The 18,535-nt window shown below is 45.4% G+C and overlaps 1 protein-coding gene across 5 annotated transcripts in view; it reads right to left on the bottom strand.

The window, feature by feature from the left end:
• The window catches only part of COBL (cordon-bleu WH2 repeat protein), a 308,249-nt gene that overhangs the window by 183,559 nt on the left and 106,155 nt on the right, over positions 1–18,535 (bottom strand). For all 5 annotated transcript variants that reach the window (XM_061164802.1, XM_061164803.1, XM_061164804.1 and 2 more), the window contains exons 3-4: positions 3,952–4,162; positions 1,457–1,685 (exon numbers count right to left, since the gene is read on the bottom strand). In XM_061164802.1, coding sequence (XP_061020785.1) covers positions 1,457–1,685; positions 3,952–4,162 — 440 coding nt within the window. The remainder of the gene's footprint in view (positions 1–1,456; positions 1,686–3,951; positions 4,163–18,535) is intronic.

Raw genomic sequence — 18,535 nt, 5'->3', positions numbered from 1 at the left:
AAAAGGCCAAGTGCAAAGCAGGCCTATATCACTGACCTTGATCCCCCAGAATCCTGCCACCGCCTGGCTGCTAAACACCATCCTGGAAGCAGGTGGCAGCAAAGCCTCTGTCTTCTCCAGCTGCCACCACCAGGATTTCCAAGGCAGAGCAGGCCTTGCCTGGGACACATCTCCGGCCCACGGCTGTCACCCTTCCCCAAGCAGCTGCTGGCTGGGAGGTGGCAAAACCCAAGAGGAGCAAAGGAAAGGGCTCCTCATGGACAGGAATGTTCTTTTCTCTACTCAGATGTCTGACTGCCAGGAGGGTGGGAGGGAAGCATATGGCGGGGATGCTAATCAAATATTTCACGGCCCACAGGGCACACTACGGTCCAGACAAAAGGGATGTTGGCCCCAGGAGCAGCACACCACCCTCCCCAAGCCAGGAGATGCTCCTTTATTTTCTGGGAAGGCTGCCAGGGTCATAGGGCAAGGGTCCCTGGGAGGGTGCCCAAGGCAGAGAAGAGGGAGATTTGGGGCTGGGGTAGCTATTTCTGCTGGTGCAGCAGCGTGTCCTGTCCTGCGTGGGTTATCAGAAAAGGGAGCTTGAGACTTGGGGGGATTTCCCTTCTTGCTGCCTCACCCACGTTCCCGGAAGACCACAGTCTCTCTGGGCCCACTCCTTAATGTAGAGATTGGTTTTAAATGCTTCTCCCAGGTATTAGGTTCTACATCTCCCAAGATGGGCTTCCCTGGTGGCTCAGATGGTAAAGAATCAGCCTGCAATGTAGGAGATCTGGGTTCGATCCCTGGGTTGGGAGGATCCGCTAGAGAAGGGAATGGCTACCCACTCCAGTATTCTTGCTTGGAGAATTCCATGGACAGAGGAGCCTGAAGGGCTACAGTCCACGGGGAGGCAAAAAGTCGGACACGACTGAAGTGACTGAGCCAGCGAGTGAGAAGGAATTTTGCAACTGGTCTCGATCATGAGCAATGCGTGAGACTTGGGAGTATTTAATGGCAACTGAAAAGGAAATCCAGGAAAACAAGGTTCACATGTGGTTTCTGAGAAGTTCTTTCAGAACAAAAGCCCTAGTATTCTCATCTTTCCCCTTTCTACATATTTCATGGAAGCTCACAGGAGACAAGGGGTAATGGGTATGCTCACTACTGGGGAGAATGGAGAAGGAAATGGCAACGCACTCCAGTATTCTTGCCTGGAGAATCCCATGGACAGAGGAGCCTGCTGAGTCATAGTCCATAGGGTCTCAAAGAGTCAGATATGACTGAAGCGGCTGAGCATGCACTACTGGGGTAAGAGGTATAACTACAATCTGTGTATTTTACTTCCCACCCACTCCCGCTCTGGTTTGGACCAAATTGGAGATGCGTGCAAACGTGCGTCCGCATCGCTCTGCGTGAGGGCACACGGGCAGAGCATCAGTGGTACCGCATCGAAGACCCAAGGAGGCCTCACCTCGCTTGTTGTCCCAGGCGTACAGCTCCTGTATCCCCAGCTCGCTCAGGGACTTGGAGAGCTCCAGTTCCTCACCGGCCACGCTGTCCCTGAGGAGCACCACGTGCTCTGGGCTGACCTCACACTTGGCGCAGATGACCGGGAGGAGGCTCTGCAGGGGCACGTCGGGGCTCACGCGCACCACCGCCTTCTGCGTGCGCAGGTAATTCACCACTAGACGCACCGTTTTCTGGAAAACACAGCAGGCAGAATTCCATGAGCACATCTTCCCACAGCTCTGCTTACACTACAGTGGAGCAGGGCAACATTTCCTTTGGGTCAAGGTCTTCCAAAAGTCACTGGGTTGTGGGGGAAAACAGCAGATTGAATAGGGAATGGTAAATGTCTAGAACAATAAATTGCCCTTCCCGTCTCTTTTGCTAATGAACAAACTGCGAATGAAAGGGGGAAACGGGCAGCAGAGAGGATCCCAGTTTGGAATCTAACACATATATTGTCTTTCAAGGATTCTAAACAGACCCGAGCACAAGGCACTAATATATTTTCTAAAGGGAAATAGTTTGGACCTATGGTGAACAATCCAAGATAAGGAAAAAAACATCACAAAACATCAAATTTTTGTTAAAGAAGCTAAAATGCCCAGATAAATATATTCCTATCTCGTATCATGTTGACGTATATATACACTACACACATATATTTAAGCTAGAAAAATATATAGGCTCAGATGGTAAAGAATCTGCCTACAATGCAGGAGACCTGGGTTTGACCCCTGGGTTGGGAAGATCCTCTGGAGAAAGGAATACCTACCCACTCCAGTATTCTTGCCTGGAGAATTCCATGGACAGAGAAGCCTGGAGTGATATAGTCTATGGGGTTGCAATATCAAATTTTCATTTAGGAAGCTAAAATACCCACATAAATATATTCATATATATTATAATGTTAACATATAAATCAATTTTCATAAATATGCACTGCACACACATATTTAAGCTAGAAAAATAGAGATGTATAAATATAATAGGCATATAACAATATTGATAGATATTATAATCAGAAAGAGAAAAGTCAGTCTGACTAAAGCTGATCCTAAGTGTCTGCAGATCGAGTGGCCCATCAACAGCTATAGCAGGCTGCGGTTCACGCAGAGTCAGCTTCTGTTTGGTCTTTACTGGTCACCACATGGTTCTAAAGTCCTGAGGAGTACCGACTGAATGACACAGGTCTCACACTCCCTTCCAATCCGAGGCCAGGGTTTCATGACTTTTAGAAGGAAAGATGGAACCATGAATCTTTTCCATGCTTCTCAAATTGAACTCCTATATAACCCCGGGCTCACCTGCACCTGGAATTTGCAGCTAGGGTTCAGGAAGGTAAGAAAAGCCACAGAATATAAAAGGAATTTCCTCGAATATTGATTTTAATTGAAGAATTAGGGGAAACTCAGAATATGCGTGTGTGTGTGTGTGCATGCTCAGTTGTGTCCAACTCTGCAGCCTGCCAGGCTCCTCTGTCAATGGAATTTTCCAGGCAAGAATACTGGAGTGCGTTGCCATTTCCTTCTCCGGGGGATCTTCTCGACCCAAGGACTGAGTCTGAGTTTCCTGTGTCTCCTGCACTGGCAGGCAGATTCTTTGCCATTGAGCCACCTAGAGATGGCACCAATGTTATTAATTATCTAAACCTAGAAGACACGACCTGTTGGCCAAAGTACCATGTTTAAAAATAAGGAAATTTAGGAGATAGTTCAATAATCTAAAAGAATGAAATAGTATTGTTTTTCATTGGAGATAAAGGATAAAAGCCTTATTAAAAATTATAGTAAGCAGATGAAGTTATCTTTAATCAATATGCAAAAGCCTGAACCCTATGCATAAAATATTCTCCAAGTACAAGGAATAAGTATTTCTAACATCAAATTTTCAAAAGGGAATCCCCTTCTAGTTCCTTTCTCGGAGAAGATCTTAGAATCTTCTACATATTCCAAATCTCTGCTATGGAGAGGAAGGCCTTCGGAACTCTACTGGAACCTTTAGGACTAGTCCAGTAGGGTAGACATTGGCTATTTGTGCTATTTCATTTAACTTTAAGGAATGCAAATCTCAGTTTTTTGATCACCCTAGCTACATTTCACATGCTCAGTGGCTATATGCAATCAGGGGCTGTCAGCTTGCAGGGAGCAGAATTATAGACCATTTCCATCTTTGCAGAAAGCTTTGATGGATGGCTCTGCTCTAGAGTGGGTCCTTTGTTTTTGACATCTAAAGGAGCAGTGTTACACAATGCGCATTATTCAAAGCTGTGAACTTAGGTCTCCTAAAACTCCGTTTAGGGCCTAACTTTGCCTACCATGAAAGTGGAAACCTCAGCCATGGCATGTGTAACTTAGACAGGAGGGACTCCAGTGGCCGCCTCTTCTCCACCTGCAGTACCCCGGGTCCCAGGGAACTGCCCACATCCTCATGTGACACAGGGGCTCCCGTGCTACTGACCTCAGGCACCTTAGGGGGAACAGGCTTAACCTTCGCTTCAGGAACTTTTTCTTTCAGAAATACGGTGTGCACATTCAAGGTCCCAACTAAAGTATTTGGCTTAAAATTCAAAGGCTGTTGGGTTTCTGAAGACCGGATCTCCAGGGCATGGTTGGAAGGATTCAGGTGGTTCTGAAGGCAAAGTTCAACCAGTAGATCCATCATTGCATGGCTGGAAAAGAGAAACAGACCATGGTCATGGGGAATGTCTGCACTCTCCCTTCTGCTGGTTGAGAGAGGTCAGGACTAATGCTCCTGACTAATGCTCTACTGGTGGGTAGAGGAGCAAATTGGTCATCCTTATAAAGAAAGAAAACAGCTGCTGGTTAATTCCTCATTCATGACTGTACAGAGATATCTTAATACAGTCAACACTAAGAAATCACAGTACTGAAAACACCATCAAAATCAGAATAGCTGGAAAAATAGTTGCATTTCTAATTAAGCCCATGAGTAAGTTGACCACAATCCTGTAAGATCAGCACAGATGATATTAACTTCTGGACACAAGGTACAAAATTTTCATTCTTTGCAAATATAGTGTATCTTAAATAGCAAAATTTTAAGTTGAAGAAGACAATGGCTTTCTTTATAGCTAGAAAGTATGCTTTTTAAAGACAAAGAAAATGAAAATTACCTTATTGAAATGTCAAAAACTTTTATAATGTCCCCTACCACAGATCATTATTTACTAAGGGAGCTAAAAAAGAGTGGATTGTCCCAAAGAATGTGAAATTTCATTTCCATCATTCATATTAAGCTGGCAGAATGCTTTTATATTTCAAGCTGACCTCTTTTTCCCTACACATTTCCTGAGCAGTGGGGCATAAACCCCTCACAAAAGTGTAGGTCTTGTCTTCTGATCTATTTCTTTTTTTTTTTTTTTTTTAGTTTTTGAATGCTAAGTTTTTTTTTTTTTCATTTATTTTTATTAGTTGGAGGCTAATTACTTTAAAATATTGTAGTGGTTTTTGTCATACATTGACATGAATCATCCATGGATTTACATGTATTCCCCATCCCGATCCCCCCTCCCACCTCCCTCTCTACCCAATCCCTCTGGGTCTTCCCAGTGCACCAGGCCTGAGCACTTGTCTCATGCATCCAACCTGGGCTGGTGATCTGTTTCACCCTAGATAATATACATGTTTTGATGCTGTTCTCTTGAAACATCCCACCCTCGCCTTCTCCCACAGAGTTCAAAGGTCTGTTCTGTACATCTGTGTCTCTTTTTCTGTCTCGCATAGAGGGTTATCGTTACCATCTTTCTAAATTCCATATATATGCATTAGTATACTATAATGGTCTTTATCTTTCTGGCTTACTTCACTCTGTATAATGGGCTCCAGTTTTATCCATCTCATTAGAACTGGTTCAAATGAATTCTTTTTAATGGCTGAGTAATATTCCATGGTGTATATGTACCACAGCTTCCTTATTTCTTAACCAGGAATTGGCATAGCAATTATTTCAGGTCGTAGTGGAGCTTTCCAGATATCTGGCATGCAGGAGTGTTCAGACCTGGGACTTATGGTACACCAGAGTGCCATCAGCCAGCCACCATCTGGTCGTCACTAACCTCGAGGGCTATGGAACTGAACATTGACACCACAGGCAAAGCTTCAAAGTGCGCTGTGTCCTGTCCACTTACTAAAAATATCAACAATGCTCTTGTTGACACAGCCATCTCCATGACAATACTTACCCCCACCTACTGTCCAGGAGGGGGTTGGGTAACAGCCTATGCTCTAACCGGGAGACCCTGGAGTCACACCTAGGAGACTCAGCACCCCACTGGTCCCCAGGACTCTGAAAGGGCACTTGGCGGGGCCAGGGCAGCACTGACCCTCACAAGGGCCATGAAGATGGGCGTGCTGGCTAATGATGCTGTCAGCTTGGGTTCCCTAAGCCTCAGGAAAAAAATCATCATTTTCTCACAAGCTTAATACATCAAAACAGAGAGTGACATCACCAAAGACTTCAAGACACGAAAGTCCATGAAAAAGAGACTTCCATGAAAAGTCAGCATGGAAAAGAGACTTGTAAGGATGCTATAAAAACGATCTACCGTGTTCCATGTGCCCACCATAGCCCGGAGCCAGTCTGTGCAGATGACACTGTTCCCTCTCATTCTCATCATCCTGAGGGCTGGGGGACCACCCTCCCCTGGTTTTCATGAGGGAAGTGGAGGTGGGGTTGGCACCCTGGCCCCATAAGATGCTAACTGTCACTTCACCTCTCTCAACCACACTCACAGTCGGCTGTGACACTCTGCTGAGTTACTCAGTCGAGTCTGACTCTTTGCAGCCCATGGCCTGTAGCTTGCCAGGCTTCTCTGTCCATGGAATTCTTCAGGCAAGAATACTGGATTAGGTAGCCATTCCCTTCTTCAGGGCATCTTCCTGACCCAGGTCTCCTGCATTGCAAGCTGATTATTTACCATCTGAGTCACCAGGAAAGCCCTCACCCATAGTCTACTGCCACCAAATAAACCAATATGGGTAAATTTTCAAAGAAAAGTCGAATTAATCTTAGACGACAAGCCACAAAGAACACCAAAGCGACTAAGGTAACCCTCTGTTATTCAAATCCACTAATTGGTAACATGTTTGAAACAACAAATTTGACCTGAAAGGAGGCAGACCCACTCTGGGGCTTCTCCATCACAGAGAATGAACTCTTCTAGTAACAACAGAATCTAGGACTTATCCTCGCATGCGCTAGCAGGAGAGTGCTGCAGCATTCGGTTGTCTGGATAAAGAACTGGATGCGCCCATCCCCGCCGGTGGGCTGGCTCTCCTCCACAATCAGGGGGTCAGTACCCACCCAGCTGCTCTTGCTCTTCTGCCATCCTTGGTGACAAAGCTGCAGGGATATTGTCAACACTCGAGTGTGGAAGCAATTCTCAACAAAACGCCTGGGGGGGAGGGGAGGGAAGGGATTCCCAAGCAGAAAACTCTATATGCTGGAGACCTGTTTCCTCAAATTTATCATTAAATTTAGTGAAGGGGGAAGCAAAAAAAAAAAAAAAAGAGAGAAAAAGAAAGAAAGACCATAATCATAAAATTCAGCACCACCACACCCTGTTCAAGGCATGTGCTAAAATTGTCTCAAGAGCACAGAGCCCATTACCAACTCAACTTGATCAGCCAAGGGGTCACAGCATTGCTTTCGAGGGCTGGGACCCAGGCCAGGACTGAGGGTTTCTGCAGGAAAGTGAGGAGGTTTGGGGCATGAGAGGAGCTCAGACTTGGGAGAGCCCTCTGTCCGGCAAGCCTTTTTCTGTGACTCTCGGACAGACATTGCAGCCTAATGCAGACTGATATGGGTTGCATTTAAGGAGCTGGATGCATAGTATAGGGGTGAACACGAGGACACGGGTCCAAAAGCATCAGTTCTTCTCACGTTTCCTGGAGGGCCTCCCACTCAGGTGATTCCTCCCCAGGCTCATGTAAAGTGTGATCTGAGTTAACACTTTCTACCCCACTCTTTTCTGGACAGTGTCCTCAGAAAATGGGGTGCACCTTGTGCACTGTGAAAGTGGCTGTCGACGGGCATTTAAGGTCCCCAAACTCCAAACAGCTAGTCAGGCCTTTCAGGGGCTCTGGTGCTCCTGGAGAAAGACCCGGAAGGAAGAGGGTACCGCAGCACCGCAGCCACGCCCGGCCGTGGTCATGGAGGAACCAAGTTGCCTGGTCCTTGCAGATCTGCATGTACCAGACCTCAACGTGCAGAGGACGAGAGCTTCTAGCCAGGCCCCATGTGTGCCCTTCACTGGGCCTTGGAGAGGACTTCCCGGACACTGGAGGAGGCGGCCTGGTTCCTCCTGCACGCTCATCGCCTCCTGAGCCGGCCTCCCCTCCACACCTCCCACCTGAGGACTGGCACCAACTCTGATCTGCTGCCCTTTGACGAGGGGTCAGGCATGTCCGCCCCCAGCCCTCTGCAGAGTGGTTTAGTGCAAGGACTCGAGACAATTATTCTTACTACCGCTCAGAGCTGTCTCTGCCCCAGGCCAAGATACACTCTTTTAAAGTAGCGTGCTTCAGGGACTGCTCACTAAAGTTTCTGCAGTCTTACAAACAAGAAAACTAGTTCTCAGAGGGTCAAAACTTGATCCCAGAGGGTCAAGTCAAGAGTCAGGTGAATTAAGAAAACTGAATAGACAATCATCGCTAAGGACCCCAAGCACACCCCTTGGTTTCATGGTCACGTGGTATAAATGAGCCTATAAATAAAATTATGTCCCCCCATATTCACATTGATTCCCCAAATCCCAGTATGACTGTATCTGGACATGGGACCTCTAAGGATGCAATCAGGGTTAAATGAGGTCATAAGAGTGGGTGCTAATGTGACAGGATTCGTGTCATTAGAAGATGGGACATTGAGAGTTTGCTATCCCTGCAAACCCACGAGGGGGCTGTGTGAGCACAGAGGAGAATGGAGGCCGCCTGTGACCAGGAAGAGGATGACATCATCCACTAGGGATGACATCACCCGCGGTCACCACCACCTTGACCCTGGGCTTTCAGCCTGCAGGTTGTGTGGGATCAATGTCTTGGTTTAGACTGCCCTGTCTGTGATGTTGTGCAAGGCAGCCTGAGCCAAGACAAAGACAGATACCACGATCAGAGGCTCTGCTCCCCTCTCTGTCATCCTAAGTCCCAAGTTCAAGGGAAGACTAGTTCAGTTCAGTTCAGTCACCCAGTCGTGTCCGACTCTTTGCGACCCCATGCATCACAGCATGCCAGGCCTCCCTGTCCATCACCAACTCCCAGAGTCCACACTAACCCATGTCCATCGAGTCGGTGATGCCATCCAGCCATCTCATCCTCTGTTGTCCCCTTCTCCTCCTGCCTTCAATCTTTCCCAGCTTCAGGGTCTTTTCCAATGAGTCAGCTCTTCGCATCAGGTGGAAGACTAAAAGGCAGTCAAAAAGAGGACCAGTAATCCCAAAGCACATTGCTGGGGGTGGGTAATGGGGCAGATCTTTGGTGTTTCTCTCCATCGCTCCTGAAATATCCTTTTCCTCCCAACTTTTAAAGCTCTGTTTCCCAAATGAATTGTAAGTGCTCTCAACTTAGGGATGAAATTTATTTTTCAGCACTTGTTGTCTCTATTTTTAAATTTAGAAAGTGAATGAAATTTTTCGAATTCTTTTCTTAAAAAAATATTACTTTACGAATACATCAGTTCAGTTCAGTTCAGTTCGGTTGCTCAGTCGTGTCTGACTCTTTGCGACCCCATGAACCGCAGCATGCCAGGCCTCCCTGTCTAACACCAACTCCTGGAATCCACCCAAACTCATGTCCATTGAGTCGGTGATGCCATCCAACCATCTCATTTTCTGTCGTCCCCTTCTCCTTCTGCCTTCAATCTTTCCCAGCATCAGGGTCTTTTCCAATCAGTCAGTTCTTCACATCAGGTGGCCAAAGTACTGGAGTTTCAGCTTCAGCATCAATCCTTCCAATGAACACTCAGGATTGATCTCCTTTGGGATGGACTGGTTGGATCTCCTTGCAGTCCAAGGGACTCTCAAGAGTCTTCTCCAACACCACAGTTCAAAAGCATAAATCCCTCAGTGCTCAGCTTTCTTTATAATCAAACTCTCACATCCATACATGACTAGTGAAAAAACCATAGCCTTGACTAGACGGATCTTTGTTGACAAAAGTAATGTCTTTGCTTTTTAATGCTGTCTAGGTTGGTCATAACGTTCCTTCCAAGGAGTAAGCACCTTTAATTTCATGACTGCACCATCTACAGTGAGTTTGGAGCCCAGAAAAATAAAGTCAGCCACTGTTTCCACTGCTTCCCCAACTATTTCCCATGAAGTGATGGGACCAGATGTTATGATCTTAGTTTTCTGAATGTTGAGCTTTAAGCCAACTTTTTCACTCTCCTCTTTCACTTTCATCAAGAGACTCTTTAGCTCTTCTTCACTTTCTGCCATAAGGGTGGTGTCATCTGCATATCTAAGGTTATTGATATTTCTCCTGGCAATCTTGATTCAAGCATGTGATTCATCCAGCCCATCAATTCTCATGATGTACTCTGCATAGAAGTTAAATAAGCAGGGTGACAATATACAGCCTTGACGTACTCCTTTTCCTATTTGGAACCAGTCTGTTGTTCCATGTCCAGTTCTAACTGTTGCTTCCTGACCTGCATATAGGTTTCTCAAGAGGCAGGTCAGGTGGTCTGGTATTCCCATCTCTTTTAGAAATTTCCATAGTTTATTGTGATCCACACAGTCAAAGGCTTTGGCATAGTCAATAAAGCAGAAATAGAGGTTTTTCTTGAACTCTCTTGCTTTTTCGGTGATCCAGCAGATGTTGGCAATTTGATCTCTGGTTCCTTTGCCTTTTCTAAAACCAGCTTGAACATCTGGAAGTTCACAGTTCATGTATTGCTGAAGCCTGGCTTGGAGAGTTTTGAGCACTACTTTGCTAGTGTGTGAGATGAGTGCAATTATGCGGTGGTTTGAGCATTCTTTGGCATTGCCTTTCTTTGGGATTGGAATGAAAACTGATCTTTTCCATTCCTATGGCCACTGCTGAGTTTTCCAAATTTGTGGGGCATATTGAGTGCAGTACTTTCACAGGATCATCTTTCAGGATTTGAAATAGGTCAACTGGAATTCCATCACTTCCACTAACTTTGTTCATAGTGATGTTTCCTAAGGCCCACTTGACTTCACATTCCAGGATATTTGGCTCTAGGTGAGTGATCACACCATCATGATTATCTGGGTCATAAACATTTTTTTTGTATAGTTCTGTGTATTCTTGCCACCTCTTCTTAATATCTTCTGCTTCTGTGAGGTCCATACCATTTCTGTCCTTTATTGAGCCCATCTTTGCTCAATGAAATGTTCCCTTGGTATTTCTAATTTTCTTGAAGAGATCTCTAGTCTTTCCCATTTTATTGTTTTCCTCTACTTCTTTGCATTGATTGCTGAGGAAGGCTTTGTTATCTCCCCTTGCTATTTTTTTGAACTCTGCATTCAAATGGGTATATCTTTCCTTTTCTCCTTTGCTTTTTGCTTCTCTTTTTTTCACAGTTATTTGTAAGGCCTCCTCAGACATCCATTTTGCTTTTTTGTACTTCTTTTCCATGGGGATGGTCTTGATCCCTGTCTCCTGTACAATGTCATGAAGCTCCGTCCATAGTTCATCAGGCACTCTGTCTATCAGATCTAGTCCCTTAAATCTATTTCTCACTTCCACTGTATAGTCATAAGGGATTTGATTTAGGTCATACCTGAATGGTCTAGTGGTTTTCCCCGCTTTCTTCAATTACATAGAGTTTCCCCAAAAATGCTTTGCATGAGTCAGTGGTTTCAATAAGAAAAACCTGGTCTTGTTTCCTGTGCAGTTCTTTTTGAAATCCTGGTGGATGGTTGGACGGAGCAAGGAAGAGCCTTTGCCACATTACACCCCCAGGTGCAGAGCACGTGTGGGGCCCAGGGGAGCGGGGCGTCTGTGGGACACATGGGAGTCAGGCTGCGTCCCATTCCATCAGGCTGGCTGGAGGCAGGCTCTTCCTTCTCTGAAAAAGGGCACGTCCATCCAGTTCACAAAGCTGGCCTTGAACGGGCTGCTAGAGACCCCTGAACTGCTTACTGTAGCCATCCGACAGCTTCCTTCTGAGACCCTGGACTCACCTTGGGGACCCTGCACCTGCCCAGGCGCACTGGCCCCTAGCAGAGTCATCGCGCTCATGGTAGCAGGGTTCTCAAAGTCTAACGTGTTCTGAAGCGCAAAGCCCAGACTGCTGGGTCTGGGGCCCTAGTGAAAACCACTGCACCATCAGTCCCCATGAAATGAGCACTTGGTACCGAGGCAAGGACTGCATAAATAGGTCCCACAGCCTCAAGTGTACAAACCACACTAAAGTTGCTACAGTGTTAATATAAAAACTTAATCTGTGTGCACTGCATGTCAAATCTCACACTGGCTGAACGGGTCTACTTTCTTCTGTGGGACTGAGGCCAGGAGGTGGCCGGAGGCCTGAGTCAGGGAGGCTCTGGTGTAACAGAGTCAGAGAAGTCCAGTTCAGCAGCATCACCTGGCAACACAGAAGCAGGAAACAACAAGTTGTGAGTGGGCCTGCCCAGAGAGGGTCTATGCATCAGAGGCGGGGCTCTGGGTTTGAGGCTGGAGTCACCAGGAAGAATTCCGTTTTATGACCAGTTAAGTCCTGGGCCTATCAGGTGAGGCCTGAGAGAACAGTTCAGTTCAGTTCAGATGCTCAGTCATGTCGGCCTCTTTGTGACCCCATAGACTGCAGCATGCAAGGCTTCCTAGTCCAACACCCCAGTCCCCATGAGCTTGCTCCCAGAGCTTGCTCAAGCTCATGTCCATCAAGTCAGGGATGCCATCCAACCATCTCATCCTTTGTCATCCCTTTCTCCTCTCATCTTCAATCTTTCCCAACATCAGGGTCTTTTCAAAAGGGTCAGTTCTTCACATCAGGTGGGCAAAGTATTGGAGCTTCAGCTTTAGCATCAGTTCTCAGGACTGCTTCCCTTCAGGATTGGCTGGTTGGACCTCCTTGCAGTCCAAGGGACTCTCAAGAGTCTTCTCCAACACCATAGTTCAAAAGCATCAATTCTTTGGTGCTCAGCTTTCTTTATGGTCCAACTCTCACATCCATTCATGACTACTGAAAAAACCATAGCTTTGACTAAACGGACCTTTGTTGGCAAAGTAATGTCTCTGCTTTTTAATATGCTACCTAGGTTTGTCATAGCTTTTCTTCCAAGGAGCAAGAGTCTTTTAATTTCATGGTTTCAGTCACCATCCGTAGTGATTTTGGAGCCCAAGAAAAGAAAGTCTCTCACTGTTTCCATTGTTTCCCTATCTATTTGCCATGAAGTGATGGGACCAGATGCCATGATCTTAGTTTTCTGAATGCTGAGTTTTAAGTCAGCTTTTTCACTCTCCTCTTTTACTTTCAAGAGGCTCTTTAGTTCCTCTTTGCTTTCTGCCACAAGGGTGGTGTCATCTGCATATCTGAGGTTATTGATATTTCTCCTGGTAATCTTGATTTCAGCTTGTGCTTCATCCAGCCTGGCATTTCCCATGATGTACTCTGCATATAAGTTAATTAAGCAGGGTGACAATATATAGGCTTAATGTACTCCCTTCCTAGTTTGGAACCAGTCCATTGTTCCATGTCCAGTTCTAACTGTTGCTTCTTGACAGGTTTCTCAGGAGGCAGTAGTAAGGTGGTCTGGTATTCCCATCTCTTTAAGAATTTTCCAGTGTGCTGTGATTCACACAAAGGCTTTAGCATAGTGAATAAAGCAGAAGTAGATGTTTTTCTGGGACTCTCTTGCTTTTTCTATGATCCAGCGGATGTTGGCAATTTCATCTCTGATTCCTCTGCCCTTTCTAAATCCCACTTGAATATCTGCAAGTTCTCAGTTCACATACTGTTAAAGCGTAGCTTGGAGAATTTTGAGCATCACTTTGCTAGCATGTGAGATGAGTGCAATTGTGGGGTAGTTTGAGCATTCTTTGGGATTGCCTTTCTTAGGGATTGGAATGAAAACTGACCTTTTCCAGCCCTGTGGCCACTGCTGAGTTACAAGACTGCAGTAAAATGACCAGGGGTGCTTGCACCTCAGGAACAAGTCAGGACGAAGGAGCCAAATCTGAGTGCTGGTCCCATCCTCACAAAACCTAAATGTCACCAGAAGCCAGGCAGCTGCCCCAGCCTACAGAGGGCCTGAGTATGTGACAAGGAGTGGGGCTGCATGCCAACTGGCGGGGCCTACCTGCTCCAAAGGCATCCAATTTGTAGAACTGTTTAAAAGACACTGCTGGTTGGAACACCTTGACCTGCAGGGAGATTTCAGAAGCTGGGAGCCTGACAGTTATCCTGATGGACAAGATGCCATGAGATAGTACCCGGACAGGCGTGGATGGGTGATCTCAACAAGGGGTGCATTCTGGTTGGGTTCCGATCATGAAAACTTGTGTTTTTCTTAACTGCAACCTCGATATCATTAACCTCCATCTTGGCGGTCATGTGACTTGGGAATCTAGAGCTTCCTGTGTCCAGGTCACATGGGAGCAGGTTTTCTTCTGTCGCTCACTCAGTAGTCGAGTCAACCCGCCTGCTGGGGGACCTGGGACACAGCCCAGGTATCTTTAAAGTTGCCCATTAGTATTTACTTTTAAAATGCATGTGATCTGGGGGAGAACAGATACATGTATATGTATGACTGAGTTCCTTTACTGTCCACCTGAAACTATTACAACATTGTTAATTGGCTATACTTCTTTAAAAAAAAAAAAATACATGTGAAATTTGCATGCTACCTCTAAGGCACAGCTACTGTTTCCTACGTGTAAGTTAAAATTACGCTTTGACGCACCAGCTTTCTCCTGACCTGCCCAGCACTGGAGTGGACCTGTGTGTTCCCAGCGGCACGTGTAATCTTGTTACTGGCACATGGAACCACAGGATAGCCAGGCCAGCAGACTCCTGGAAGCTGGCCGGCCCTAGAGTCCAGGCCCACGCATCTCCCCTTCTCAATCCAGGTTCCAGCAACACTAAACTTTCCCCTTCTTACACAAACTAGTCCTTTTGCAAATGCTATTTATTTCCTTCTGTTTGCTGGGATGTCCTCTTCCCAGTGTCTCATGAAAGCTAAGAGTTCAATAATCAATAAATTATCATTTTCATTTTTTCAGTCTGTTTGGATCCCAGTCTGTTCAGTCTCCCACAAAAGGAGCCTGTCTCTTAGGATGGTTGGTTTAGCACCAAATTCAAAACAGTAATAGCATCTTCTATGAAAGATTAAATCATGGCTTCAGTACAGAATACCCTCACCTTTTCACAGGATAAGCAAGGAGTTGAGAATATATGATCAGCCCCTTAACCAGGCTATTTCCTTGTAGGAAAGATTCTCATAAAGAAACTTAGTAGTAATTGGAAACTCTTGATGACATTCTGCATCACCAGAATGACTGTGTTTTTTTTTTTTTTTTTTAAACTTCTCTTAGATTTAGCTCAAACAAGCAATGACTTAATAAGGCAAAAACATTCGGGAGGCAGTCACTAGAAACGGTGAATTAGGACCAGGATAATCAAATGTATTATATGTTCAAAAAGATTCACCTCCCGTTAATGTCACATAAGGATTTATGTCCCAGGAATTTTCTCCGGGAGGATTTTTAAGGCAATGAAAATACTCTGTATCATACTATAATGGTGGACACATGTCATGATACATTTGTCCAGACCCACAGAACATACAACAAGGAGCGTGAACCCTAGTGTAAACGATGGACTTCAGGGGAAATGATGTGTGCGTGCTGGTTCATTAGTTAGAAGAGATGCACCACTCTGGTGAGAGTTGTGATCGTGGAGGAAGTCGGGTGTATACAGGGGCAGGGTGTGTGTGAGAAATATCACTGCCTTCCTCTCAATTTTGCTGTGAATTTAAAACTGCTCTGAAAAATAAAGTATTTTTTAAAAAGGGTATTCTTTAGGTAAAAATGTAAATCAAAGTAAACCAAACCTGACTGTTAGCCTGCTACATGGAAAATGCTCTTCTGGCAGAGTCCCCTGTGTCCCAACTGCCCTTCCCAGCTTCATCCCTTCATGTCCTGGTGCTGAAGAGAGGCCAGCTCCCTGCCCTCCTCTGCAGGAGCATGGCCCGCACCTTGCCGGGCGGGTGAAAGAGGAAGACCAGGCTGGGCTCGCTGCCCCTCCCCTTCACCTGGGAGCAGGTGAGCTCTCTCCAGAAGAGGCACTGAGGATAACACTTATACCACGGGGGCCTTGTGCTGTTGACAAGGCCTGGGACCTGCAAATCCACGCAGAGTTGTAAACTGGGCTATTACAAAAGGGATCTGACAGCCCACAGCAGCAGAATCGCAGCACTGAACACCGGAAGAGGTTTCCTGGACTCTGAGAAGAGAATCCTGCCTTCTCCTGTCCCAGGCCCCGGGGGCACGTATGCCAACTGGACGTGAGTTAGCTGACCACGTCAGGATGACAGAGCCCCGACATGTGAATGCTTCACACCATTTATGAAGCTCCCTTTTGCTGAAGGGCATTGTCATTTCAAAGACCTTCTCTCTACTTGTCTTCCAATTAGAGTGAGGGGACCAGCATTCTCCTCGCAGGGACCCTGAGCAGTGCTGACAGCACCCTTCCTACAAGAGCACCCACCAGAGCATCTTCCTTAAGAAAGTTCCAGAACACCCGTTCCCATGTCTCATCTAAGAACAGACTGGGAATTGTGTTTTTAAGTCCAAAGGAAACTTTAGAAAAAGAGAAAGAAAAATCACTGCCATATGCAGAATATACCAGACCTCATGTACTAATGTGCTTTCCTTGTGAGAATCTTCCATGTTTGGAAATAGTGTGGTTAAGGTACTAACTATAAATTATAAATTTGCTTATCCTGCAAAAAGGTGGGCATGTTCTCTGATAAAATGGAAGAGAGAAATCACAACTGATAAACAACTAGGAGATCTGGTTTCAGCGCGGGTCAGGATGTGACTTTGGCCCACTCTTACATTATTAAAGAGTAGGACACATAAAACCAATTCCTGCAGCAAGAAGCTACCGCGTCAGCAAGTTACAAGCTGCTAAGGGAGCCCACAGGCTGCTGCAGGAAACCTTGGGAAGGGATAAGCATTTACTATTCAGAAAAGAGAAATCTATTTTAATACTTAATCTCTACAGCTGAACCCGCTCTCATAGCTGCATCACAAAATGGCACCATGATAACTTCTACTTTGGAAGAAAATGAAAACTAAAGATAAAATTGGAAGAATATGTTCAGTTTGAAAACACTTTTCAAAATAGTGTTTTTAGTTTTCAAGCAGATATTCTATCTCTCCTTGTGCATTTATAAAACCAGACCTGTGTGTACTTTAAGACAGGATCTGTGAGTCCATTTTCTTAAAAAAAAATATGTAACTAGACTGATAGAAGTCATGGTTTCACATGTGTACACTTATTCACAAACTCATTAAGTCGTACACATTCAATGTGGCAACTTTTATAGGTTAATCATACTTCAATAAAGTGACTTGCTAAAATACAACTAAAAATTGAGCCCAAATATTAATATAAGAATGGTGAGTACCCCTAATACATTCCTGATAAAATTCAGTTTAGTCGCTCAGTTGTGTCTGACTCTTTGTGACCCCATGAATCGCAGCACGCCAGGCCTCCCTGTCCATCACCAACTTCCGGAGCCTACTCAAACTCATGACCATTGAGTCGGTGATGCCATCCAACCATCTCATCCTCTGTCATCCCCTTCTCCTCCCACCTTCAATCTTTCCCAGCATCAGGGTCTTTTCAAACGAGTCAGTTCTTCGCATCAGGTGGCCAAAATATTGGAGCTTCAGCTTCAACACCAGTCCTTCCAATGAACACCCAAGACTGATCTCCTTCGGGATGGACTGGTTGGATCTCCTGGCAGTCCAAGGGACTCTCAAGAGTCTTCTTCAACACCACAGTTCAAAAGCATCAATTCTTCGGCACACAGCTTTCTTTATAGTCCAACTCTCACATCCATACATGACTACTGGAAAAACCATAGCCTTGACTAGATGGACCTTTGTTAGCAAAGTAATGTCTGTGCTTTTAAATATCCTATCTAGGTTGATCATAACTTTCCTTCCAAGGAGAAAGCGTCTTTTAATTTCATGGCTGCAATCACCATCTGCAGTGATTTTGGAGCCCAAGAAAAGAAAGTCTGACACTGCTTTGCCATCTATTTCCCATGAAGTGATGGGACCAGATGCCATGATCTTAGTTTTCTGAATGTTGAGCTTTAAACCAGCTTTTTCACTCTCTTCTTTCACTTTCTTCAAGAGGCTCTTTAGCTCTTTTTCGCTTTCTGCCGTAAGGGTGGTGTCATCTGCATACCTGAGGTTATTGATATTTCTCCCAGCAATATTGATTCCAGCTTGTGCTCCCTCCAGCCCAGCATTTCTCATGATGTACTCTGCATATAAGTTAAATGAGCAGGGTGACAATATACAGCCTTGACGTACTCCTTTTCCTATTTAGAACCAGTCTGTTGTTTCATGTCCAGTTCTAACTGTTGCTTCTTGACCTGCATACAGATTTCTCAAGAGGGAGGTCAGGTCATCTCTTTAAGAATTTTCCACAGTTTGTGGTGATCCACACAGTTAAAGGCTTTGATATAGTCAATAAAGCAGAAATAGAGGTTTTTCTGGAACTCTGTTGCTTTTTCGATAATCTAACAGATGTTGGCAATTTGATCTCTGGTTCCTCTGCCTTTTCTAAAACCAGCTTGAACATCTGGAAGTTCACGGTTCACGTACTGTTGAAGTCTGGCTTACATGCATCTAAATCTATGATAATATGGTCTGTTTCTCAAGTTTAAGTGAGAAAAGTATACTTAGGACAGAGATCACTCTGTAAAAGAAGAAACACAGACACTCCAGAAACCTGAACATTTCTAGCATGAACCTGCCCACAGGAACTCCTCCCCTCTATGGACACTGGGCCACAGGAATCCAACGTGGGTCTTAAC

The sequence above is a fragment of the Dama dama genome, chromosome 18 (genome assembly GCF_033118175.1).
Source record: "Dama dama isolate Ldn47 chromosome 18, ASM3311817v1, whole genome shotgun sequence".
In the NCBI taxonomy this organism is placed as follows: domain Eukaryota; kingdom Metazoa; phylum Chordata; class Mammalia; order Artiodactyla; family Cervidae; genus Dama; species Dama dama.
Note: the sequence above shows the minus strand (reverse complement) of the source record. Positions and strands in the feature narration are given on the sequence as shown.